General features: G+C 42.7%; 1 protein-coding gene across 1 annotated transcript in view; it reads right to left on the bottom strand.

The window, feature by feature from the left end:
* The window catches only part of LOC141106724 (heparan-alpha-glucosaminide N-acetyltransferase-like), a 645,511-nt gene that overhangs the window by 466,219 nt on the left and 151,831 nt on the right, over positions 1-27,461 (bottom strand). The window contains exon 7 of the mRNA XM_073597659.1: positions 6,499-6,575. Within this exon, the coding sequence (XP_073453760.1) occupies positions 6,499-6,575 (77 nt within the window). The remainder of the gene's footprint in view (positions 1-6,498; positions 6,576-27,461) is intronic.

Raw genomic sequence — 27,461 nt, 5'->3', positions numbered from 1 at the left:
ACAGTGAACTCATTGTCATGTTCAATAAACCAGTTTGAGATGATTTGAGCTTTGTGACATGGTGCACTATCCTGCTGGAATTAGCCATCAGAACATGGGGACACTGTAGTCAAGGGTTGGACATGGTCAGCAACAATACTCAGGTAGTCTGTGGCATTTAAACCATGCTCAATTGGTACTAAGGGGCCCAAAGTAAATATCCCCCACATCATTACACCACCAGCCTGAACTGTTGATACAAGACAGGATGGATCCATGCTTTCATGTTTACGCCTAATTCTGACCCTACAATCTGAATGTTGATCTGAAATTGAGACTCATCAGACCAGGCAACGTTTTTCCAGTCTTCTGTTATCCAATTTTGGTGAACCTGTGCAAATTGTAGCCTCAATTGCCTGTTCTAAGCTGACAGGAGTGGCACCGGTGTGGTCTTCTGCTGCTGTAACTCATCTGCTTCAAGTTTCGATGTGTTGTGCATTTAGAGATGGTATTCTGCATACCTTGGCTGTAACAAGGGGGTATTTGAGTTACTGCTACCTTTCTATAATCTTGAACCAGTCTGCATATTCTCCTCTGACCTCTGACAAGGCATTTTTGTACACACAACTCACTGGATATTTTCTCTTTTTTGGACCATTCTCTGTAAACTCTAGAGATGGTTGTGCATGAAAAATCCCATTAGATCAGCAGTTTTTGAATTACTCAGACCAGTCTGTCTGGCACCAGCAACCATGCCACATTCAAAGTCACTTAAATACCCTTTCTTCCCCACTCTGATGCAGATTGTAGGATCAGAATTAGGCCTAAACAACATGAAAGCATGGATCCATCCTGCCTTGTATCAGGCTAGTGGTGGCGGTTTGAACTTCAGCAAGTCATCTTCACCACATCTAGATGTCTAAATTCATTGAGTTGCTGGCATGTAATTGGCTGATTAGCAATTTGTGTTACCAAGCAGATCAATTATATCAGATATGCCTTAACTGCACAATAACATTAGTGCCACATCCCAAAACAAAACAGAGGGAGCTCATGTTGTGCCCTATCCTACGCCAATCTGTACCTGGGAGTGGGAGCGTTCCTTTCTACTTTCGGAAAACATCCTCAAATACTCAGACTGTATCTTAACCTGGTTAATATATATAGACGACATTTTTTTAATGTGGGATGGCCCTTTGGAGTTACTACATGAATGTCCTGCATCTAATAACTCTTAAAATCTCACTTTTACAATGTCCTTTGATCATCGTAAAGTCACTTTTTTAGACTTAGAAATAGAAGTTAATAGTGACAGAATTTTGAGCAGTAATCTATACAGTAAACCTACTGCTGGGAACACGATCCTTCAAGCACAGAACTTCCACCCCAAACCTCTGGTACAGTCTATTGCTTATTCACAACAATTGCGTTTTCGGCGCAATTGCTGTGAGGAGGTTAAATTCTAAAAAGCTGCGGATGAACTCAAACTCCATCTCCTTGAGAGGGGTTATTCAAAGTCATGTCTCTGTAAAGCCTATAATCGAACCATCCAGCAATCACAATCTCAATTGTTGTTTGGTTCACATCCTGTTAAAAATGATGAGGCCATGTTGTGCATTATTACCCCTTATAGTGCGCAATATCAACATGTCAGGAGATACATTCAAAAGTACTGGCACCTCCTGACTTCAGAGTCTAAAATTGGCAAAACCGTTTCTCAACGTTCTCAAATAACCTTTAAAAGAGCCTCATCCCTTTGTGACAAGTTGGTGTCGAGCAACTTTGTGTCTAGGGCTGAGACCAAATGTGTGGGTACTTTTTCCCAGTGGATATTTGGCTTGAAGGCAAACTGTACACCTGGTTAAAATAAAGTTCTAAGTTAAAGACCTTTTCTTGATGGATTTGCTTAAGGCAAAACTGAACATATAATGTAATAGAGATATTCCCCCCCTCCTCTTTTTTTTTTTTAGCCTGTGGTATAGATTAAGTTAATTGTTTATCTTATTAGCTGTACATTTATGTATAATTAGTGGCAAATTCTCTTCATTGTACAATGCCATATCGTGTAATCATTCTTTGTTTTTTGTTACTTTCTCTGTATACATTAAGTTATGCAGACATCCCAGGACCACCTAGTAATCCAGGCTAGAGAGATGTTCCCAGCACGTGTGGCCCCCACACCTGGTTTTCCAGGCTGCGTTGGGGGGAATTCTCCATTTCCATTGGTCTGTTCCACCTTCGGGGGGTGTTTCCTTCTACCCTGTCCATCCATAGGAATTAGACTGCCTTTGCAGTCTTGAAGAGGTTGTGCGGCTCTCGGGCTTGAGGGTTGCGCATGCAAGCTCCCTTGAATCTGGAGCCGCACATGCACGTTGGCACCTACTGTGCTTGCCGGGTGTCCGCGCTGGCAGTTCCATTGCACCAAAAATGACGCAGTGGCTCACTGGAAGTGACGTTACTCGCCATGTGCGAGGTGGGGGACGCTATGGCGGCTTTTCAGCATGGATTGTAGATTTATTTTTTTTTACCCATTGATTATGATTTGCTGGGTGCGGATCTAGCCCTACCCTTTTCCAGCATGAGTCCTTTTGTTTGGTTATGCTAGTCAACAGCATTGGACACATTAGTACACAGGATTGCCACTGGTGCACCCTAATCTCCATCCTCTTTTGTGATGCTTTATAAGTGCGGGCTGCAGGTTTTCCAGCAGCACCCTGGTACTTATCAGTACAAACTTTGCCAGAGGAGAGGTGGATATGTACTTACCACAATACCAACATACATAACCGTCGCAGAGATGCTTGGTTTTCTTGGTATTTTGAATTTAGCCCCTCTGTCTTAAATAGATATTGGGATTTACACTGTTTGGAGTATATTGCTATACACTGGATATTTATTTCCCCCTTTTGGATATTTATATTTACTTCTGCCTTTATAGATCCGGACTGTATCCTATGGGCCGGTAGGCAAAACATCTGAGACGGATCCTGTATTCCTCTCCTCTGTTTTGATGATTTATGATATTAAGTAAGAAACTGTATATAACACACTTATATGTATGGTTCTGAAGAAGCGGGGGATCCCGCGTAATGCGTAGACCAGTTACAAGTACATGTATACATCAGATTTACATATTTTTGTATTTTTTGCAAAGTTTCTCTATGCATATCTATGTTTATAATATTTTGTTTATGACAACGTTTTATGTGTAATTTCTGACTTTATCACGGGACGAAATGTGTCTGGGCGTGATCTGGTGGAAACCGGTAGTGACATGGGCAGTAGTGACGTGACGACACAGCAGGTCCTGAGTGAGCGCTGAGACTCTGGCGGTTCCTTGTTTGTGGCTTGCACTTCTTCCCTTTGTGATGGTAGTGGTTTTAATGTTTTTATGATGAGCAATGTGACAAGTATTTGTATGGTGAGAGTCTATCTTTTTGAATCAAGTCTGATGGTTTTAGTGGTATTTCACTATTGGAGTGTTCCTTATTTTTACGTGGTATAACCTTCTTTTATGTAAGCTAGCAGAAGAAAAAGCTGGATCCTTTTGGGTTAGAGCTACTTGTCTTCACATGTGTTATATGCCCATCTGAAATATGAGAGGTATATACCGTATTTCAGGTAAGCGAGTTTACATCAGAAGAAGCTGGATGTAATCATTTGAAGCACACTGGTGTTTGTGGTAGAAGAAAATGGATTTTTTACTTTTTTCACATGTGGCCTTTTAAAATACATTCTAATGGTGTTTGATATTGTATTATAGGTGTATATATTTAACTCTTTGGGCTATTACCACAGTGCTACACTAAAGCTCCTCTTTAAGTTAACATCTCACTCACGCATTTTGTAAATAAATAATAATAAACCTAGAACTCATTATAGTTTATTGCTTATTGCTAGATCATTTTGAATTTTTGCATGTAATATTTTTATTCCTTACTGTAGGCACTTTTTAGGTCTCTTGCATATGATACTCCTGTTTGAGCATTTACTCTTTCAGACTTTTTTTTGCATGTATTTGCACGTATTTTTGCATATATGCGTAATTTTGCACAGTCACGCATATTTGCGCAAATGCAAATGCAAACGTATTCTCGCATTCTGGTTCTGCACAAAATGCAAATGGGCATTTGTGCGCATTTGTGTGCATTTACGCGCATGAGGCGTAAGTTACTGACCAAAAAAGCAGACTTTTCTATTTTTCTTTTTTACTGAAGAATGCACAGCGCTTGTTTATGCACCTGTGTGCATAGGCACATTACAATTAATGAACAGGACTGTATTTTAGCTCAGTAAAAAAAAAAAAAAACTGTACTGAGGTTTTTCAAGCTGCATGTGCAAGAGGCCTAAAGGTATTATAAAACCTTCTTACCGGCACTTTGTGTTTTTCACCTACATAAGATGTGCATTGATCATGTAGTCTCATGGTGTCATTTGTAAAGCCTGTATGCACAGCCTGTAACATAGTAAATCTTCACATCCAGTGGCAGAAATTTCTGTTCAAACATGAGGCATGTGGGATGGCACTGCACAGGGTAATAATTGGACGGTATGTATGTGAGTGTTGAGTCTAGACACAATTTTTGGTTATAGATGACGCTCGCTTTTCTTTTTATGGTGATGGAAGGCGGTTCTTAGTTTGATTTGATTTATGTAGTTTTTATTTATGATGTGATTAATAAAACTTTTGTATTTTTCTAAATTTGGAATCATTTTTTCTTTAATGTATGTTTTTTTGGTTTACTATATCCCTGAGGCACCATGATTATCATATCCATATAATGGGATTGTGGTTCTTTTGACTACATTTTTCTGGTACTGTCCTTTTTTTTTTTTTTTTTGTATGCTTGGAAAGGCTTGGCTTGCCTACTCAAGAGTATAACACACATTCTTTCAAAATAAAGGCTGCAATAGAGGCTCACAGGTAGGGGCAATGGTCAGTGGGAGAGGTTTTGCATTTACTTTAGGCCAGACTTGTTCAATAGTTTTTTTTAAAACAGTGGTGATAAATATTATTTAGTTTCTTTGTTATTCTTCTTCTTTTTTTGGAATTTAGGTAAGTGTGTGGTGTGGGTTGTAGGACATTCCTACAGTTTTTCTGTGATGCTCCAGTCTTCGGAGATCAGATAGGTCCTTGAGTTGGATCAATGGGAGATAGAAAGCTTTTGGTTAGGGCAAAGGCACTCCCCAGAATTCCAACTGTGCAGGTGGGGTCCTCCTGGGATTTTGGTAATATATGCAGCAAAGAACCTGGGCAGTGTCCCAAATGCAAGAGGATTTTCATCTGTATTTGGAAACTATGCTCAGCTCTGGCTCTGGTGTAGTCTGGAATAGCATCGCGTGCAATGGGGATAGGTGCTTCCTTTCATGGGCTCTCTTTTGGACCAGGATCACGGTCAGCCGGGTGGTTTTGAGTTTGAGGTTATGCCACAGGCTACTGGAATAGGAACAGAGTTACGTAGGCAGAGATGATGTGCACCTCACTGATATGGGACTTCAACTTCTTCCGGTACATAACGGGTAGTGAGGTCACTATCACTATCACTTGATGTGATATATTTAAGCAGAGACCAGCAGTAGGAAAGGCATAGTGAGCAGTGCTGCCTGGGATCCTGCAGACACTGGAGCCTGGACTAGGAGACACCTGGGACTAGTAGACACCAGGGACTAGCAGACACCTGGGACTGTGCACTCACCAATAGCTCGGGCTCCTCAGACAGGCTCATTGTCCTTTGAATGCTGAGGTGGAGGCATATTCCTTGGTCCTTGTGAGAGTGGTGAGACATCTGGTTGGCCTTTCCTGTACGGAGTGAGATCACTTCGAGAGCTGGCATCAGATTTCTCTCCAGGATAAAGGCCCTGGCTGGGTATCAGCCGCAAGTTTTCCAAGCTTGCCATCTGGTAAGCATGTTTTCTATGTGGTGGAGGTGAACTTTTGGTGTGGTGGAATAACCTGTCACGAATAATAATCAATGGACATTTACGCTTATGGGCTCAACTGATCGTTTTAATTAATGATCTTGTGGACTTTCATTTACTTTCTATATACATGCACAATTAAGCACTGAATGTATATGGTCAGCGCAGCTCTTTTAACCTATATCATTTGATGTGATATAGTTGTACCCACTTAGGCCAGGTGAAAATCAGTGGCAGATACAGTTTATTGGGTCATTCAGCTACACTGCTAGATGAGACATTTTAAGGAACTGCCAGGAGCCTGGCAGGTGGCCAGTTATTCGTGTTATATTATGTTTCTTGTTAAAGAACTTGTGTATGGCTGCCTTGCCCTGGTTTTGTGTAACATTTTGAAGTTCATTATATTATGTATGTTCTGTGTATAAAAAATGTGTATGTTGTAGCCTTTTTATATTTCGGGTTTATAGAATCTTAAATTAAAAGTAAGCTGCAGTGTTTGACTGGTTACGGTTATTGATAAGGTAGTAGGAGAGGGCCTAGGCTCTACCGCAGGTCTTGTAGCTACACATTAAAAAGTATAAATTATAAACTGTACATTACCCTCTAAATGTGTCCAGAGAAAGTAGACGTTTTGGTTTGGGAACAGCAGCATTTTGTTCTTGGCTGAGAGCCGATTCCTGCATTAAAATAAAAGACAGTTATTTATTTGGAAAGCAAACAGTACATATCATTTAAAAACAAAGAAATGGCTGTTAGTGTCCCTACACAGTGACATCTTAACTGTATGTCACCCCCGTGCCTGTGTTAACCTATAAAGGGAAGAATCAGATGAGTAGGCACTAACTCATCTCCTAGCAGAAAGATCCATACAGTTTTTTCTTTTACTGCATGCCTGATATACTGTGTACATTATCTGTTTATATTTTCATCCATCAATAGTTTGTCCAATGGGAATATGTACTGAGAGCACATTTATCACAGGGACCAGTATCCGCTGTGTTCATCTCTACTCAAGTCCTGAGTAAAGAAAGCAATGTGGGATATCTAAACACCAATTTAAGGACAAACCTTAAATTCCACTTCCTAATGAATATGACATCAGAGTAATATGGCTGTGCAGCCATACATTACATTAGGTAAGATAATTGCACAGTATATAGACATTCCTCCTTTTTAAACATCTCCCTATATGTTCTTTCTTCCAGACTACCCTGTTACAAAAAATGTGTAAATTATATTTAATAATAAAAAAAACCTTTGTTAACTCATGGTATTGTATGGTGGTTTGTACATATTTTATTTATTACGACCAGGAATAAAAACATAAATAAATGTAATTGCTTTACTTGTTTTTGTTATACAAATAGGAATTATATCACATACTGATATATTTACATGAGCAGCCACTAGGTGGAGCTCTCATCTCGGCTTTTCTAAATGTTTTCCAGTTACTTTTTACCTCTGCTGAAACTGAAATTTATAAGCACACGTGAATGAATCATGAAGTCTGTTAGAAATTCTGAATAAAGCCCTACAGAACAGACAGTGCACATGTGGTTTATCTGCTGCTTCTCTGCAGACAGGAAACAGGAAGAAGACATAGAGTATAGTCATAAATGCAGCTAAAACCTTATAAACACTGCCATCTTCTGGCTGAAGAATGAATCTGTAGTTGTTGTCAATGACATGTCGTCAATGACATTTAAGGCCCTGTTCACACCTGAGCGATTTTAGCTTGTAAAACGCTCAGCTCTGAAGCTCCAAAACACCCAACAAACAAAATTCCATTTATTTCAGTGGCCTCTGTTCAGCATTCTGTCGTCTGAAGCAAAACGCCTGAAGCTCAAAAAAGTACATGAACTTCTTTTTGGCAGATTACAAGCATTTTTGACCCCATAGACTTCAATAGAAACGCCTGACTTGAGCAGAAAAATGCTCGTAATACGCTTGTAAAACGCTTGTAAAATGCTCAAATAGCAGCTTCCCACCCCTAATTCCCTATCCCTCTCCTTCCCCTAGTGCTTTCTAGTGGCTAAACAAAAATGTCTGAAGCTGTAAAACGCTTGTAATACACTTCTAAAACACTTTTAAAAAAGGCCTGTAAAAAAGCTTAACAAAAAGACGGAAAAAAAACATCAGTAAATCAATACGCTCAGGTGTGCATGGAGCCCCAATGTTTCAGCCAGCCTATCCCAAAACAACAAGCAGAAAACACATTGCTCCATAGATGGCACCTAAAGGACCACCCCAGAACTAGTTGTTTCAGTTGTGGAGTGCCTTTAATATCTATTGCTACATGACTATTATAGGTTAAAAAAAACAACAAAAAAGATAAAACACATAATTGCTGAACAAGCAATTTTATCATTTACTTTAAAGTGTATGTTACCATAATATAAAGTGCATCCGGAAAGTATTCACAGCGCCTCACTTTTTCCACATTTTGTTATGTTATAGCCTTATTCCAAATTTGTTTAAATTCTTTATTTTCTTCAAAATTCAACAACCAATACCCCATACTAACAAAGTGAAAGAAGTTTGTTTGAAATCTTTACAAATTTATTAAAAATTAAAAAATCACATGTACGTAAGTATTCACAGCCTTTGCCATGACAATCAAAATTGAGCTCAGGTGCAACCTATGGTAAATTCATTGGACATGATTTGGAAAGGCACACACCTGTCTATATAAGGCCCCACAGTTAACGCTGCATGTCAGAGCACAAACCAAGCCTTGAAGTGTAAGAAATTGTCTGTAGACCTCTGAGACAGGATTGCCTTGAGATACAGATCTGGGGAGGGGTACAGAAAAATTTCTGCAATATTGAAGGTCTCATTGAGCACAGTGGCCTCCATCATCTGTAAATAGAATAAGTTTGGAACCACTAGGACTCTTCCTAGAGCAGACTGCCAGGCCAAACTGAGCGTTCGGGGGAGAAGGGCCTTAGTCAGGGAGGTGACCAAGACCTCGATGGTCACTCAAACAGAGTTCGAGCGTTTCTCTGTGGAGAGAGGAGAAACTTCCAGAAGAACATATATCTCGGTAGCACTTCACTTTGCTCAGTAAAAGGCGCATGACAGTCAGCCTGGAGTTTGCCAAAAGGCAGACTTGAACCTGATTGAACATCTCTGGAGAGATCTGAAAATGGCTGTGCACCGACGCTCCCCACCCAACCTGATGGAGCTTGAGAGGTCCTGCAAAGAAAAATAGGAGAAACTGACCAAAAATAGGTGTGCCAAGCTTGTAGCATCATACTCATACTGGGATGTATGACATAATTTGCCTAGGGCTGGAAACCAGGAAGTAAAAAGAAAAAAAGTATAAAACAAGTAAATATGATATACTTTCCTATCTATTTACTTATGCTAGAAGCATGAGGATTAAAAATAGTCAGCACTGATTGAGAGAATGTAGTTCGGCTTTAACAAAAAGAAAAAAAAAAACATTTTAACTTTAAATTACAGGTGCGGATATTTTGTAAAACTTTAAGAAAAATCAAAATGTTGCTTGCATAAAGCATCAGAGAGAGCTCTGCGATTGGATGAGAGACAGTTGCATTACTAGGCTCTACTCTTAGTTTTTTTTTTTTTTCCTACTTCGCAAATGTTCGGTCCCGAACGACGAACTCCATTGAAGTCCATGGGACCCGAACAGGAATTTTCGAAGTCCCCATTTTGAAGGAATTTGCAAGATATTGGCCATAAAAAGGGCATGGGGCTCAGCTACTGCACTGGGGGACATGTACCAATGCAAAAAAGTGTTATAAAAAGATTGTTTTTAAAGGAGCAGTGATTTTAATGATGCTTAACCACTTGCCGAATGCCCGCCGTCGAATGACGGCGGCAGAATGGCACTCCTGCACAAATCGCCAAATCCATAAGGAGCCGATGCTCATGCCCAGCAGCCGCGATCTCCGCCAGGCACCTGCGATAGCTCCTGACAGAGCGAGGACAGGGATTTGTGTGTTTAAACACACAAATCCACATCCTGTCAGGGGAGAGGAGACAGATAGTGTGTTCCTAGGAACACCGATCGGTCTCCTCCCCAAGTCAGTTCCATCCCCCCACAGTTAGAACACAGTCGGGGAAAACATTTAACCCCTTGATCACCCCCTAGTGTTAACCCCTTTTTTTTATCTGGGATATTTATTATAGCAAAAAGTAAAATATAATGTGTTTTTTTTTCAAAATTGTCGCTCTTCTTTTGTTTATAGCTTTGAAAAATAAGTGAGCTCATACACCGCAAGTTTGCAGAGGCATGAGAAGCAGAGTCCTCGAGGTCACTGAGGATTACAGTATCTGGAACTGTCTCCTCCCAGCCCCATACTACTCCCAAGGTTTCTGGGGACTGAAAACCATCTCTTAAGGTTTGACATATGTCTTCCTCCTCTTCTATGCCTCCAAAACTGCCAGAATCCTCCTCCCTCTCCTCTTGTGTGTTCTGTAGCATTGCAAGAATGGTGTCTGTGCAAAGCAGGCCTTGAGAGGAAAGGAAGTCCTCCTCTTCCTCCCTCTACTCCGCCTCAAGTGCCCTGTCCATAATACCACGCAGAATATGCTCTAGCAGGAGCACAAGAGGGATTGTGTCTGTGATGCATGCATTGCCACAGCTCACCATCCTTGTGGCCTTCTCAAATGGTGACAGTACAGTGCCTGCATCCTTTATCAGCAGTCATTGGCATGGGGAAAAAAAGCCGAGCTGCCCTGAGCCTGTCCTTGTGCCATACTCACACAGGTACTCGTTGACTGGCCTGTGCTGCATGTGCAGCCACTGCAGCTTTGCCAAAGTTGAGTTACAACTGGTGGGCATGTCACAAATCAGGCGGTTTACAGGCAGGTGGAATTCTCGCTGAATTTAAGCCAACCAAACACTGGCTGTGTATAACCGCCTAAAATAGCTACAGACTCTTCTGGCCTGCTTTAGAAGATCTTTCCTTGTCAAAGAGCGGACAAAAGGTTAGTGCCATTATCGCACACCATTATTCCTGGCTCAAGTTTCCATGGCATTAATTACCTCTGGGCCTGCCCCTGCAGAGCTGAATCTCTGCTCCGGAGTGGCTCCTCTCCCCTAGACAGACCAGCTGAAGCACTGCATGACATCTTTTAGCCTGAGTCATTGAATGGCCCCTTGAACACGAAGGTGGTACTGGTGGTTCATAGGGGAATCCAGCAGAGGAGGGCATGGAGGAGGAGGAGGGGGTGGAGCTGATAGATCCTGCATCATCACCACCAGCTGTATAGAGACAAGGCAGCAAAACAAGCTCCAGCACTGAGCCCTATCCTGCATCCTTCCTAGTTGCAAGCAGGGTTACCCAGTGTGTTGTGAATGAAATATATCATTCCTGACCATGCTTGCTAAATCAAGTGTCAGCAGTAATGTGGACCTTGCGGCTGACTGCCTTGCCCAACACTGCCAAAACATTGCCTTCCACGTGAGGGTACAGAGTTGCAATGGCTTAGAGATAGTGACTGGGAACCTGTCATTGTGGTCCAGCACATTCTGAAAATTCACGGGAGGGAAAATTCATCGGGTGATGACCACGACCACGCCCCCTAAAACGTCACAGTCCCAGCATGCCCAGGGACTGTGACGGCATAAGGGGGCGGGGTCACCGCCTATATAAGTCAGAGCAGAGCGCACAGAGAGCATTCTAGCCCCAGAGAGCGTCGTGTCAACATCAGGAGAAGAGGGCAGAAGGCAGAAGGCAGAAGATTGAAGACCAGGCTCCTCCGCTTTAGCAAAAGAGCGGCAAAAGAGCAGAAGAGAGCGGAGGAGCCCGGCAGAAGATCCGGAGAGCGTGGAGAAGAACCGGAGAGACCCCCGAAGTCGGAAGAAGACCCCCGGAGCTGTCTAATAAAATGCTTTAAAAATCTGTGTAGTGTTTTTTTTTAAATTGACACTTTTTTCCTAGGTGAATGGGTAGGGGTACGCTGTACCCCATACTCATTCACATAGGGTGGGGGGCCGGGATCTGGGGGCTCCCTTATTAAAGGGGGCTCCCGGATTCCGATAAGCCCCCCGCCCGCAGACCCCGACAACCAACGGCCAGGGTTGTCGGGAAGAGGCCCTTGTCCTCATCAACATGGGGACAAGGTGCTTTGGGGTGGGGGGGCCGCAGCGCGCCCCCCTCCCCCAAGGCAACAACCCCCCATGTTGAGGGCATGCGGCCTGGTACGGTTCAGGAGGGGGGGGGGCGCTCGCTCGTCCCCACCCCCATTCCTGTCCGGCTGGGCTGCGTGCTCGGATAAGGGTCTGGTATGGATTGGGGGCGACCCCCCACGCCGTTTTTTCGGCGTAGGGGGTTCCCCTCAAGGTCCATACCAGACCCAAGGGCCTGGTATGCCTCTGGAGGGGGAACCCATGCCGGTTTTTTATTTAAAATTTGGCGCGGAGTTCCCCCCTAAAGATTCATACCAAACACAGTGCCGGCATTGGCGGGGATCCAAGTCGGATCCCCGTTCATTGAAAGTCGGACACATGCCGGCTTCATGTCGCAGGGCAAAGTCGGATCCAAAGTAGGACGGCTGTCGTGTCGCACCAGTGTGAACCCAGCCTACTTGGTGGTGTGCTGCTGGCAGACGTGTTGCAAGGACCTGTGACACCCTTTGCTATACCATCACCCCTGTCAGTGGAGGCTGCTGAGAGGTCATGAGATATAGCAGTGGTAGACATGAAAGGTGAGGAGTGAAGAGGAAAAGAATTGTGTTGCTTGTGTGTGGCTTTCAGGTGCTCTGCTCTCTGTGGGCTTAGGTTACTTCCTTCCTCTACCTCAGAACCAACATCACAATCAAGTAATTTCTATGTATCCTCAAAAAGCAAGTGGCTGACACTGTGATGCTGTGTTCAAATAATTCAGCTGACTCCTCTATGCATGATGCTGGGGCTATGGCAGGATTAGCTGTGGACAAGGAGGCAGAATAAGCCACTCTGGCAGCTGCGTTGGACTGCGCATTAGTGTCATCTTGGGTCATAGAGGATGGGGAGGATGAGGATGGTTTAGTAAGCCAATCCACCACCTCCTCTACATGCTGTGGCTGGATAGCATGGGCATCATCACTAAACAGAAACAAAGTGCCCTGCCTGAGGACGGACCAAGTCCACCTTTGCCCGTGGGTCCAGATGCTGCTGGCCCCCTCATAGTGACATGGGAACATCTGCCTCTTCTTCAATGAAACAAGAAAAGCCGCTCCAGGTGAGTGAGTCTGGTTAATCCCCACACACATTAGTCAGGTGCTAGCCAAGCTTGCATGCTGTGTAACATAAGGAAATGATTCTGCACTTCCAAAATCCTTTTATTGAAGCTTCATATGACAAGTGGTTGACAGATGGAGCATGGGACAAAGAGATAGATGCATTTCACGTAAATGTTAGCGCGAGCATTAACTTAGCCATGACTAAGCACTAACATTTGCGCAAAACGTGTCTACCTCTTTGTCCCCTGCTCCATCTGTCAACCACCTGTCATATGAAGCTTAAATAAAAGGATTTTTGGAAGTGCAGCTGTCCAGAATCATTTCTTTATGTCTGCTTATTCTTGTTGGACTCCTAGACATGATTGGGGGCTGGGCTTATTACCCAAATTTATTAGAAACTGGGAAATTTGTGATTGGATGCACTTTTTTCAATGAAAAGTGCTGTTTGGTGCACTTTAAATTGAGGACCGATACTGACAAATGTAAAAACTATTAAAAAAATAAAAAAGGGGGAACACCAGCATCACAGTCAGAAAAACTGCGGCTAACAAAAAAAGGAGGCAGGCAGGGGACAAAAAGACAAAAATAAAAACAAAAAAAAGCATGCAGCAACCCAAAACAAACAAAAAAAAAAAAACAGCAATGTTTACAGCACTAAATGTTATGTAATGCTGTGTTCAACACTGCACTACACTAACACATTACACTGACCCACTATACTGACACACTATACTAACACTACACTAACACTACACTAACACTACACTCAGAGTCACAATAAGTGAACACACTAACTGCTAGTGGCAAACTGGGCCCTGCTCCATCTATCTCAACTCCAACACACTGCAACGATTTCTTTGAGCACTAAGCCGTGACTGGAGAATGTCATCATCACTTTGTCCAATCAGGGTTCTGACAGTGCTAATTGTGACCAGCGGTCAGGTGCAAGGCCTCATCCAATTAGGGCCCTAGAATTCGAGTGTTCGCCAAACAGGCAAACATGCGATGTTCGGGCCAAACTTTTGCTTGGCTATAACTGTTGGCCCAACACTATTCAGCAGCTTATTAATAATTATAAAATCACTCCTATTCACATTCACTTTGCAGTTGGACACAAACAGCTATTTCTTCAGGCTGGGTTCACACCATTGCAAATTGGATGTGATACATCCAATTCGCAATAGCAGGAGATTTTGACCACCTCTCTATGGAGCCGGTTCACATATCTCTGCTGTGGCTCCGGTGCAAATTTGCACAGGAGCCCTGTGCGTCTTTTGGTCTGTTTCAGGTCCAAATTTAGCCAAAAATGGGGCTGAAATTGGACCTGAAATGGTGAACAGGAACGCACAGGACCCCTGTTGTGAGCCGCATTGGTATTAGGTGTGAACCCAGCCTTAGAATAACAAAAGGTAGAAATCTACAATAAAGTTTGTTCAAATCCTTTCAATGTACATAGATCACCCAGAGTGACATTTTTCTCAACAAAAATGGAGTTACTCTTTAAGCTGTGTGAGAGTTAGATTCCAAACCACTGCCTCCACATGAAAGTACAAAAATGGCTTATTCTAATTGAATCTCCTATTTTTGGATTATCTGCCTATCTTTCCTTTCCCAGGACAACTGTCTATAAATGTTTCCATCATGGCAAACCTTCATTAGATGAAGATTTTTCACCCTGAAACACTGCTGGGCCTCAGCTCAGATTGAATTACTATGTAAACAGAGCAGGAAGGATGCTCTGTCTAATTCCCTGTGATGAATTCTACATGTCATTCCCAGATGCCTGATAGCTGGAGCTAAACTGGCATACAAAGCCCTGTCTGCTAGGAGACAAATAGCAATGAACAAAACTACATTACCATTACGTTTGCAGCATACATTTGCAGAGACACCAAATGCTTGAGATATTCCCATCCTAGTTATCAATCTAATAGAAGCATTATTGTAGCCAGAGAGATGAATAGCAGCAGCAATGCATAGGTTGTCAGTCACTGCACAATAAGCAGACACCTGTAAAATTCTGTTCTCTAGAGCTGCATCCCACCCGATTTGTACCTGCAATCCTACATGAAATGATGAAAAACAATGAAAATCATATTACTAAATTACTAAAGGTGCAAGAGAATGTGACATGAAAGATGAATCTACATAGTGCCAATGGCACTATGGACAACTCACGTCAAAACAATTTAATATATAGGGGCAGAGGGGAGAAGGTCAGAATCACTGTTAGGTATTTAAAAGCTTAAAGGGGAATTTGCCTTCCTGTACACTGCTAAAAAGTGTTTTTATTACTCATTGATCTCTGTAAGGCCTTGTACATATGGACTTCGGTTTGTATAAGAGTTATCTGTCTGCTTCTCCCCCTGCCCCAGGTACATCCAGATGTGGGGTGCTCCGTGACTAGGGGGCAGGTTTCTTGAGTCAGCATGTAAGCAGGGGTTAGTACCTTTGTAAGGTCCCTCCTCATAGTAGTTGGTAGGCAGGGTCAGTTACCTCCTTATAAGCTGTAGTGGGTGGTGGGTGGAGCCCTAGTCAGATAGGATTATTGGGAACAGGTCACCCCTTACTTACAAAGTGTAGGTTTGTGACCTGGACAGGCCCTTAGGGGCTGGACTCTGGATGAGGGGGACTGACAATGGAGAGGGAGGATGAAAGAGATGGCTGGATTTTCCGAGTTCAAAGTTATCTGTATGGAACTAGTCTGTACTGATGGCCTGGAGTGTGCCTTTGAAAAAGTGGCTGTACAAAAAGTTATCCTGTCAAGCCACAGTAAAGTGTTGAAAGGCTATCCATGTGGACATACTATATGCAAGAAAGTGGGTCTCATGCCATTGGCTTCCAGTGCTGTCAATCAAAGCCAGTGACGAGGGAGCAGGGGCGGGGGCACTGGACAGAGGTAAAGGGCCAGGAGTGCCAGCGGGGGACCCGAATAGAGGAGGTTCACGGCCGCTCTGTGCGATTCCATTACACAGAGCAGGTAAGTATATACGTTTATTTTATTCTTTATATTATATTTTACCTTTACAATCACTTTAAGGAAAAAGCTTTAAGATGTAGGTGTTAAGAAAAATTCCCTCTTTGATGCGATAATAAAAACTGATCAAATTGATACATCAGTACTTACATGTCTATACACACACTTCAGCCCCGGAAGATTTTACCCCCTTCCTGACCAGAGCACTTTTTGCGATTCGTCACTGCGCCGCTTTAACTGACAATTGCGCGGTCGTGCGACGTTGTACCCAAAACAAATTGACGTCCTTTTTTTCCCACAAATAGAGCTTTCTTTTGTAAAATGTAATAAGCGTATATTGATTGGCTTTCGCAAAATTTATAGCGTCTACAAAATAGGGGATAGTTTTATTTTTATTTTTAATTTTTTTGTATTAGTAATAGCGGCGATCTGTGATTTTTTTCTATTGGGACTGCGACATTATGGCGAACACATCGGACATTTTTGACACTATTTTGTGACCATTGTCATTTATACAGCAATCAGTGCTATAAAAATGCATTGATTACTGTGTAAATGACACTGGCAGTGAAGAGGTTAACCACTAGGGGGCGGTGAAGGGGTTAAGTGTGTCCTAGGGAGTGATTCTAACTGTGGGGGGAGGGGCTACACCTCACATGACAGCGATCACTGCTCTCAATGACAGAGAGCAGTGATCTCTGTCCTGTCACTAGGCAGAATAGGGAAATGCTTTGTTTACAAAAGCATCTCCACGTTCTACCTCTTTGTGACACAATCACGGGCACCCGGCAGACATCGAGTCCGCGGTCATGGAGACCGCGGCGCGCGCCCGCAACACCACTTCCTAAAGGGGATGTACCTGTACGCCTCTTTGCCCACCAGTGCCATTCTACCGACGTATATCGGCGTGCGCTGGTCGGCAAACGGTTAAAATCCATTTGTCTGGAAGATGAGTGGTATTTAAATGTTCCCTGACCTTCTATAATGTGTCATTGGCCAGCTGTATAAGAAGGCAGTAAGGTTTTAAAGGCTACGTTCACTTTTTTTCTTATTCTAAATTCCAGCTTTCCTATATGAATACCTCCCAACTTTCTGGGATGGGAATGAGGGACACCTATTATTATAAAATTAGGTAGGCATGGGACACACCCCCTACCATGCCTCCTTAAAGAAGAATTTTACCAAAAAAGTTGATTGGTTAAACCCACAAGTGCTTTTTATCATTATTATTCCTTTATATTGGCTTTTGGCATTTACAAATGCAGCAATTTAGAAATTGGATAAGAGGTTTAGCATTGTAAAACATTTTTTAGAAAGAAAAGTAGTGCATTTTATATACAACTATATAGATCAGACCAAAATGAGGGACAAATGAGGGACAAATGAGGAGGAAAGAGGGACAGAGGGACTTAGTTCTGAATGAGGGACCTGAAAAGAAAAAGCTCTCTTTATATTCTAGGGCAGGCATTAATCTTAGCCTTACCATAGTATCTCCTATAGAAAGCTCCTCCATTATTTCCTGCCATTCGTCCTGATATTTGGGATGGGAAAACTGTTAGTGAACTAAGGAAGTAGTTCAGCAGCTTACCTCATTACCTCATGTAGACATTGTCAGTGAGCACCATTCTCCCTAAATACACAGCAATGTTTTCCGATAATGATCGATCGTTTTGTATGTTACCTTCATCTTACATAGATTGTTAGTTTTTGCAGAGTGTGCATGAGCGATGTAGGAGGTGTAGTATGGAAAACAGGAGAAGTGTGTCCCTGGAATTCTATAGCTCACCACACATTATACAATCTGATCGTACAAACTTCTTTAAATCTACCATCAATTATGTAATGCAAGGACCTAATTGCATACACGGTTGTTGGATAGATAAGTGTGTCCACCTATTATATAGTTTTAGTAAATCTAAAGGAGATTGTGCAGAGATTGAACAATTGGATTGCATAGTTTATGGCCACCTAACTAGTTGTGCTTTTGGTGCCATTGATTGTTAACGGCACACCAAACACGGAAGCAAACGTTCATTTTGTCGAGTGCAATAATGCGTGACAAACACATGGTAAAAAATGTGCAAACCACAACGCGTCAAAATGCCCCATGAGCTACTTTACTGCATTCGTCGCAAGTAGGGCAACTCTTGAAATCAATGGGCTGCCTTATGCGTGTCATCGGGCAAACCAAGCAACCTTGGTTTGAGAGTAACTTGGTTTGAGAGAGTTTTACAAGACAAGCAAAATTTTTTCATAAATTTTGACTGGATATACAAGCGATGTCTTGATATACAAGTAGCGCCATGTCACGACTGAGTATAAAAGAGAAGAGAGGTACCTCTAAGTGTAGCAATATGGTTACATTTAATGAAGGTACAACATTTAGCAACTCACTTGGTGATGATTAAAACAGGCACATCTAAGTATGCAGGCATCAGGGGTAAAGCTGTCCACATAGACCGTCCTCCTCACCACCATGGACGTCCTCCCTTCCATCCTGCGCTCCACAAGTGGTTCAAGCCTCGCTTTCAGATCGCTCTACTGCAGGGTAGTCTTTCTGGTCATGTTTGCAGACTGACAGCGGTGAGAGTCGTTGGTGCGGGGGGTGGTCTATGTGGACAGCTTTACCCCCGGATGCCTGCATACTTAGATGTGCCTCTTTTAATCATCAACCATATGAGTTTCTAATTGTTGTACCTTCATTAAATGTAACCATAGTGCTACACTTAGAGGTGCCTCTCTTTTTTAATACTCTGTAGTTCCTGATGGATTTTGCTTCTAATTTCCTTGTAGAGGCTTCCATTTGTGGATGGACATTTTATGGTTACACAACCTGGTCACGTTGCTATAATCATTTTATACGGACTATAAACTGAAGGACCTATGAATAAATGGTTGTGGAACGAAACATTTGAGTTTCCATTATTTCTTATGGGGAAATTCGCTTTGATATACAAGTGCTTTGGATCACAAGCATGTTTCTGGAACAAATTATGCTCGCAATCCAAAGTATTAACTGTACTTGTATAAAGCTGCAATCTAATAGTACAATCTCTGTACAATTTTCTCTAGATTTACCAATACTAATGTAATAGGAACACCTACCTGAAGAATCCATTCAATTTGTATCAAATCAGGCAGGCCCTTGCACAACATAGCTGATGGTAGATCTAAAGGAGATTGTACAATCAGATTGCACAGTGTATGGCCACCTTAAAGGAAGAAGTAGAAAAGTGGATGCAAATTTAAAAAAATGGTGATATAGTAATGAGAGAGGTATGGTCCAGAATGGTAAATCATGCCCTAATCTGTGATGCAGTAAGTCAGTACATGATGGGATATGACGTTTCCTGGAGGGTTACATGATGATACAGGATTTTGGACCAAGAAATTAAGATTTAAAGCTGCCATGGACTAGGTAAGTGAGAGATAAGAACATTGGGATGGCTTGGGCAATAAGGACATTAGTAAAGGCTTTTATTTATTATGAAAAGTGAAATTCTGCCTAAAAGGGTGAACTTAGCCTTTAAGTAAATAAAGAGAATGAACTAGCGAGGATAATCATGAGACTTGTTTTTTAAGGTATAACAGGGAAGATAACTGCACATTGTCATAACTGCTATTCTATGTAATCTGATTCATAAACCACAGTAAGATGCTTGGCCATCATTGAAAGGCTGCATTTGTTCTAGTACTTAGAGACTTTAGAAGTTTTACTTTTCTTTTTCATTAACTTTAAAGTGGCTATAAACCCTCGCATATACCCAGTGAAGTGGATAGCCTCAGATGATACACATGAATGAAACAAATCTCCCTACATAAGTTTTACATGCATATCTGCTGTCTTCAGCTTGCTATATTCTTTAGAAAGTGCACATCCTGTTAGAGATTTTTTCTTCCTGTTCAGCACTGGGTGTGGATTCTTGGCATACACTGTCAGCTGATTGGAGGAAAGGCACACACCCCCACTTCACATAGGCAGAAGGAAGGAATAAGCAGAGCTGTGCTGTGAATACACAGGCTCACTGCTAATCTATTTATAGCACCCACCCTGACACAAATTTCAGGCTGGTTTTATCCTGGTTGTCGGAGAACTTGTCAGAAGTTATCATACTGATTACAGAGCAATTGAGCAACAGAAAGACATGGGACTTAGTGCTTTGGAGAGAGATAAGAAAACACTACAGATATATGTGCTTAGGTCAAATTTCATGAATCAGGTTTACATCCACTTTAAATGTAAACCTCTCACAACTGTCATCCTGATCCTGACTTTGGTACACACAGGAAGTTTTTTTTTCATTCAACCCAGCGTGCTGAATGAAAAGAAAAAGAAAACAAAGAGGTCGCCGTACTAACTAAGCGATGTTAGTATGATGATCTCCCCTGCTGTGCTATTTTGCTCTGACAGGGGGACTGACCCCCGGCCATTCTCTGCGAGCGCAGATCGGATGTTGGTTTTCCAGCATGCCCATTCAACAGAAGCCAGTGGTTAGTCCGGCTTTTGTCATACAGGCTGCTGTACACATTGGCTGAATGTTGGTTAGTTTCTGTTGAACCGGCCAATATCGGCTGATATTTGGCCTGTGTGTACCAGCCTTTTACCACCTACTGAGTCACTGAACTGGAGAAAGTGTGCAAGAAGGAATTTACACCTTTCAAGTTTCACTGGCTACATGCTAGATTCAGGTTACTGATTCAGTAGAAGTGATGTTTGGATTAGGATGACAGGTTCTTATTCTGTCTATTTAAAAGTTAACAATGCCACCTTCCATATTTCTAACATTGCGGGTTATAAAATTATAAGATCATTCCACTCAAATGTGGTTTATCACTTGTAGGTGAAATCTGCTTACATACTTGATATGCCTACTGCACTCCCCTGCTATGGTGGGTGTAAAGGTTTCTCCATCACCCTATTGGATTAATAATATTTATGTTGCACTTTGAAGAATACAGAAGATAAAAAGAAAGAAACTTCACATGCTGCAGCAGACTCCAATACAGAGCAGAGACAAAAGTATTGAGTAGGGGGCTCTCATCACTGGAGTCCCCAATAGAAATGACCATTACCAGTGTAGCACCCTCCTAGTTGCTAGATTAAGTAAATTTAGTTGGATCTGTAGGCAGAGGAGCAGGGGTTAATTTGTTGTGTTTGACTGTGCAGTGCTCCAAGGCCTGTGGCTCTCCTGCGTCCCCCTTTTTTCTAGAAATCTGTGGATAGTTCTGGAATCTAGTGGGTGGGGGAGCAGATATTGCAGCCTGAATATTTATATATTCCCACCAATCTCCAGGGAGGCGAGGCCCAGTAGGTAGGGGAACAATCCATAAATAGTCGGGAGCCTGGTAGTCAGGGACCAGAGTCCAGTGTCCAGTTGCCTGAAGGGGACCCCGGTGCCCCTGAGCAGAAGGAAAGCGAGGAGGAAGAGAGAGAGAGAAAGGAGAAGGAAAAGAAGCAGCTGGAAGCCTTACACCCTTTACCATCCTAAGCTAGGCTTAGCTGAAGCCATCCTGACAGACAATATCCGGCCTGTGTAGCAGTGTGCCTGTGCAGCAGCCTTCTGGACATTAGAATTTACCTAAAGGGACTGAGCGAGTAACTCCCCTAAGTCTGTGTAGAGAAGGCAGTGAAGTGCAATACTTTGCATGTCTAAGAGCAGGGGACAGCGCCTAAGAGCCACTGCAAAGCAGCTGAAAGCAACCCTGTATCTCTAGCTTGGGAAGGCAGTCACCGGGTGCTTTGGCATTTTCTGCAAGGAGAAGCACCAGCATTCTTCAGTTTGGACATTTTTGTATGCTATCTTAGTTGCACTATCAATCCCACGGGTGGGCAGTAGGGGTGCGCATCTTCACTGGTCTCACGATTCGATTCGATTACGATTATCTGGTCAACGATTCGATTCCGCAATACATCATGATGCATCACGATTACTGATGAGCTCCCACTTCCGCTTGGGCCGCCTAGGCGGCCCTTCCACCCTGCAATCTTCTGGGACACATCACAGTTCCCAAAAGATTGCCCGGCTATGCAGGACAGCGCAGTGAGACATGCGCACCCGGCTGTGAAGCTGCAAGCTATCACAGCTGGATGCCCACAATAGTATTGCCAGCGCTGTGGACAGGCGGGGGAGAGAATGGAGGGTTTGGGTGGCCACGTCGCTGGATTGTGGGACAGGTGAGTGTCTTTTTATTAAAAGTCAGAAGATACACATTTTTTGTAGCTGCTGACTTTTAATAAACAAAAAATTGACTGGAACTCCGCTTTGAATTAAAAATAACCTCACTCCCTTAAAAAGTGCAGTAATCCGGTGCACTGCAGGGTACAGACATTCACACACACTGCTGCTGGGAGGTCAGGAGGGATTACAATCCACAGATGACAAACAGCCCTGTGAAGTTCCCTGTACTGTCTCTGTGCTGACCAGTGGCAGCTGGTGCTCAAAATTTTTGGGGGGGCGCAAACAAACTGAAAAATACTTAACCTTCCCCATCAAACGCAGCCACTGTGCCCATCAAATGCAGCCACTGTGCCCGTCAAATGCAGTCACTGTGAACGTCAAACGCAGCCACCTGTGCCCGTCAAACACAGCCACCTGTGCCCGTCAAACACAGCCACTTGTGTCCGTGTACTCTACTGTCTACTTACTGTTGTTAAAATTACTTTATTTTAATAAATGCTGTATTACAATTGATGATGTGCCCCACTGTATGTGCTTTTTAAAAAACTATGTCACTTCATACCGAATTTCACAGTAGTACGATACATGTGACTCCCGGCCCGTTCCCGCCCCTCTCCGCTCTCCTCTTAAGCCTCCTGAGTCCTGACGTCAGCGGGGATTTCTCAGCCCCGCCCGCTGACTATAGCTATCGTATCAGAGAAGAGGCGGGCTGGGCTGAGAATTCCCCGCTGACTTCAGGACTCAGGAGACGTGAGAGGAGAGCGGAGAGGGGCGGGACGGGCCGGGAGTCACATGTATCGTACTACTGTGAAATTCAGTATGAAGTGACATAGTTTTTTAAAAAGCACATACAGCAGGGCACATCAGCTCCTATGGGAGTAAGGCAGGCCATACACGATTCAAATCTTGGCCGGTTCAACAGGAAGCAGCCGAGATTCGAACTGCGTGTGGGCAGGCTGAATGTACCAAGTTGATCAATCGATCAACTTGGGTACAACCAGCATGCCGGGCTTTTCCTGCTATTATTGCTAGCAGCTGCTATAGCTGCTACCAGTAATAACTGTCTTTTTCCGATGGGGATGGTTCCCCTGCCCTCCCCTGCCAATAGAAGACAATGGCCTGGCAGGAGGGATTCCCACATCAACACTGTCTGTGTTGATGGGGGAATAAAGTTCATTTCTTTCCAGCTATCCGTGGTTGCAGGAAAGAAATTTTCTTCATGTATGGTCAGCAAGTCTACACCAGTGTATAACAAACTCAGACAGACCTGTACTTAGTTAATACTTAACATTTTGTTAGTCTTCAATACATTAGGAATGAAATGCAAATGGATGCTTGTGTATTCCCATAACTGTAGGGGGTGAAGGGAGCTCTATAGCAAATTGACTGTTATCTCCCAAACATAACATGATTAAGGGCATTTGTGAGTAAGGGGACTTTGCTGGCCCCAAGGCCTTTTAAGATTGTAGAGATCAGAGAGAAGATCTGATTGAAAGATACCAGAAGATAGAGTAATAGAGTTGAGATTGATAGGAACTGATGCAGATACCAAATGCCATTTACTATTCCAAAAAAATCATCACCTGCTGCACTAATTCCCCTGGGGCCAGCAGCATCCTTGCTCATTAGGCTCGGATCTTCAACTAATCACTAGCATGAATTCCTTTTGTAATTTAATTGTTTGAAGAGTTATACATTTTGAACTATTGGCCAGTAAAATAAGTTTATTTGAAACCATAAATCTCCAGTAATCACACCACTATCACATAATAAAAGAAAAAGGAATTACTACAAATTAACTTCTGTAAAGCCACCCATACCTGGGTCAACTGTCTGCTACATTAGGTTGACTTTGGCATTGGTTGGTCCATATATTGGGGGAAGCCACTAACCATTCTGATCCTTATCCACTCAGATATAATTACGGTTACTTTACATTTGCACAATCAAATTTAGATTTACCAAAACTATGTAATATAATGACCTGCATAAACTATCCAATACATAGACAGGCAGGTCCTTGCGCTACATAGGTGTTGGGAGACCTAAAGGAGAATATACAGATTGTAGGGTGTGTGGTGAGTTTTAGATGGGTAGATGAATCTTATCTGACAGCATGAGTGTTGATTGTTTACTCAAGGGTTGCCGCTTTACACCTTTGTAGCAAAGTCTTTAACCTCTTCCAGCCTAATGAGGACCTTCAAGGCCAAAGAAAGCTGACATCCTTCAATATGTAGTGGATTGTGAGGCATAGTGGGTGCAAAGATGGTGAAAGTCATTGGGCACCAGACACTTCTTGGATGCAAAAGAGGTTTTATTTCTTTTCACAGTCCTTTTTATATTTTAAAGGGAAAGAGGGTTAGGGCCAGGACACTCTTAAGTAGTTGCAATTTCAATTGGCAGACTCCGAGACTTCAATAAGAGGACAGCCGTACAGGGAAAGGCCCCAGCAAGGTGCCACTTCTGCATGTGCAGGATTGCTGTCTCCTATGGCAACAGTACTTAACAGTTCCTAACACAAAGTTCAACAGTTCTCTCAGCTTCACTACAACGTCTATTTGTAGTTCTTCAGCCCCTTGAGCTTCTAGTCTCTCACTGGACTCTCTGATTCACTGACTCTGAATCCTGTGAGCTCCTCAAGGCTTTTGCGGTGGTATTTCCCTCAAGCATCACCCACGCTTCCCTGCTGAGTCCCTAGTTTGGCACTCCAGATACTTTTCAAGCTTCACCCCTGCTAACCAGCTTGGTCCCTGGCTTGACACACAAGACTGCTCTGCAAGCATCACCTCCACTGGTTGGGTCCCTGACTTGATCACCGCCTGAAGTTTCCTGATTCTCCACCATGCCCATTCGGTGAGAATGTTGCTTCAGTTACTCACTGTGGTCCCTGGTAAAGGTGGTTGGCTCCTTAGTGGCGACAGCTTCCCTGCTACCTCCAACCACGACAGGTTCTCCGGCCAGCAGAACCATCACTTTTCGTTGGACTGCAAGCCGCAGTCCCAACCCTGCGCTGCCCTCTTACTTCTGGATAGGCCCTCACACAGCCTGGCAACCAGATGCCCCCGGGATAGGCCCAATCTCCGGCCTAGCAGCCCAGGGCATATGACACGTCCACCCCGACAGCGGTACGGGTGGCACAGAACATAGATCACCTGACCTCACCCGAATATATAGGTTCCCCCAGCAGGCCAAGGGATTCAAGAAAACCCCTGCCCATTGGCTGAGATACCCCATATACCCATAACCTGACCTTGGGTTGCCCTTCTCATAACTAGTACCACCAAGTTCCGGGCCACCTAGTGGTAGAAGAGAAAAGTGCAACAAGACCAAACTTAGGGAGAAAATCAATGCCAGGGCGCTACACCTTTAAAACAGAATAATGGCCGATTAGAGTGGCAATTAGGTCCACTTATTATCTTACCTGCATTTTCAGCTGCTTTCATGTATGTCTCTATGTTTTGTTTTGTTTTGTTGGGAAATTGTTTTGAAAAGCACCCCTAGCCTTTCTAGCAATGCTCATTTTGAGTAAAGATGTAAAATTTCTGGAAACTTTTAGGCCATGAAAAAAACACATATGTCCCCGTTTTTTTTCTCCTGGAAAAGAATAGAAATTTTCGGAAAAAATGGAAAAAAACTTTGTGGAGTCGGTTTACAAATTGAGAGTCATTTTGGTACACTGGGAAGGTGAAATGCAGCGTATATAAAAGTATTATGCTTGAAATAAAAGTACAGTTTTTTCAGTAAATAAACTAAACTTGCTTTTTTAAATTGTATTTTTTTTTATTGCAAATGGAATAACAAGGACTGTATATGTTAAGAACATTTCAACTACACATGAAAACATTTAATCATCACCCTGTCCCTTGTATTAATTTAAAAGCTTCCTGCAAATATGCATTTTCAGTTATTGATAATGCTGATCCAGAAGCCTATATTGCTCTATGGAGAGCTTGATGGATGTTCTCCTGATTTTCAGACATCATTTGATTTATAAATGAACGTATTGTGTATTTTTGGGAGGGCGTGGTTTGTAACACTTTCTTACTTCCTTGCTAACCTGAGGTACGAAGGGGAGACAGATCTCCTATCACAATTTGGATTAGCAGCAAGGATGGGAAGTGTTATCATAATGGGGGATTTTAATTATCCAGACATAGACTGGGCGGAGGGAACCACGTATTCATCTAAGGCTCGCCAGTTCCTAAATGTCTTGCAGGACAATTTTATGGGTCAGATGGTAGACACACCAACTAGAAATAAAGCGAACCTTTGTTAAAAAAAAAAAAGAAAGAAAACGTTACTGGATCTACTGATTACCAACAATACAGACCTTATATTAATTTAGGTAACAGCGATCACAGGTCAATTGGTTTCAGTATAAATCACACAAATAGGAAATATAAGGGGAATACAAAGACACTGAATTTCAAAAGAGCCAACTTCCCTAAACTACAAACCTTGCTAGAAGGCGTAAATTGAGATACAATCTTAGGAACAAAGAACACGGAGGAGAGATGTGTTTGCTTTAAGAGCATATTAAATAAGGGCATCCCAATGCATCCCATTGGGTAATAAATTTAAAAGAGCGAACAAAAATCCTGGATGGCTTAACTCCAATGTAAAAATGCATATAAAAGCAAAGGAGAAGGCCTTCAAAAATACAAGGTTGAGGGATCATCATCAGCATTCAGACTTTATAAAGAATGCAACAAAAAATGTAAGGGTGCAATTAGGGTGGCTAAGATAGAACATGAAAGATACATAGCGGAGGAGAGCAAAAAAAATCCAATAAGTATGTAAACAGTAAAAATAGGAGTACAGACCATATTAGCCCCATAAAGAATGAGGAAGGACATATGGTTACAAAGGATGGGGAGATGGCGAAGGTATTGAATTAATTCTTCTCAGTCTTCACAAGGGAATCGGGGGGCTTCAGTAACCAAAACTGCAGTGTTTATCCTCATAACACATCACAGGAAGCACCTCCATGGTTAACAGAGGACAGAATTAAAATTAGACGACATTAAACTTAACATTAATAAATCACCGGGACCAGATGGCTTGCACCCAAGGGTACTTAGGGAACTCAGTCAAGTAATTGCCAGACCATTGTTCCTAATTTTTACTGACAGTCTACTGACTGGAATGGTACCAGCTGGTTGGAGAAAAGCCAATGTAGCACCAATAATTAAAAAAGGTCCCAAAATACATCC

The sequence above is a fragment of the Aquarana catesbeiana genome, linkage group LG08, assembly GCF_042186555.1.
Source record: "Aquarana catesbeiana isolate 2022-GZ linkage group LG08, ASM4218655v1, whole genome shotgun sequence".
In the NCBI taxonomy this organism is placed as follows: Eukaryota; Metazoa; Chordata; class Amphibia; order Anura; family Ranidae; genus Aquarana; species Aquarana catesbeiana.
This window is presented reverse-complemented; position numbering and strand designations above follow the sequence as displayed.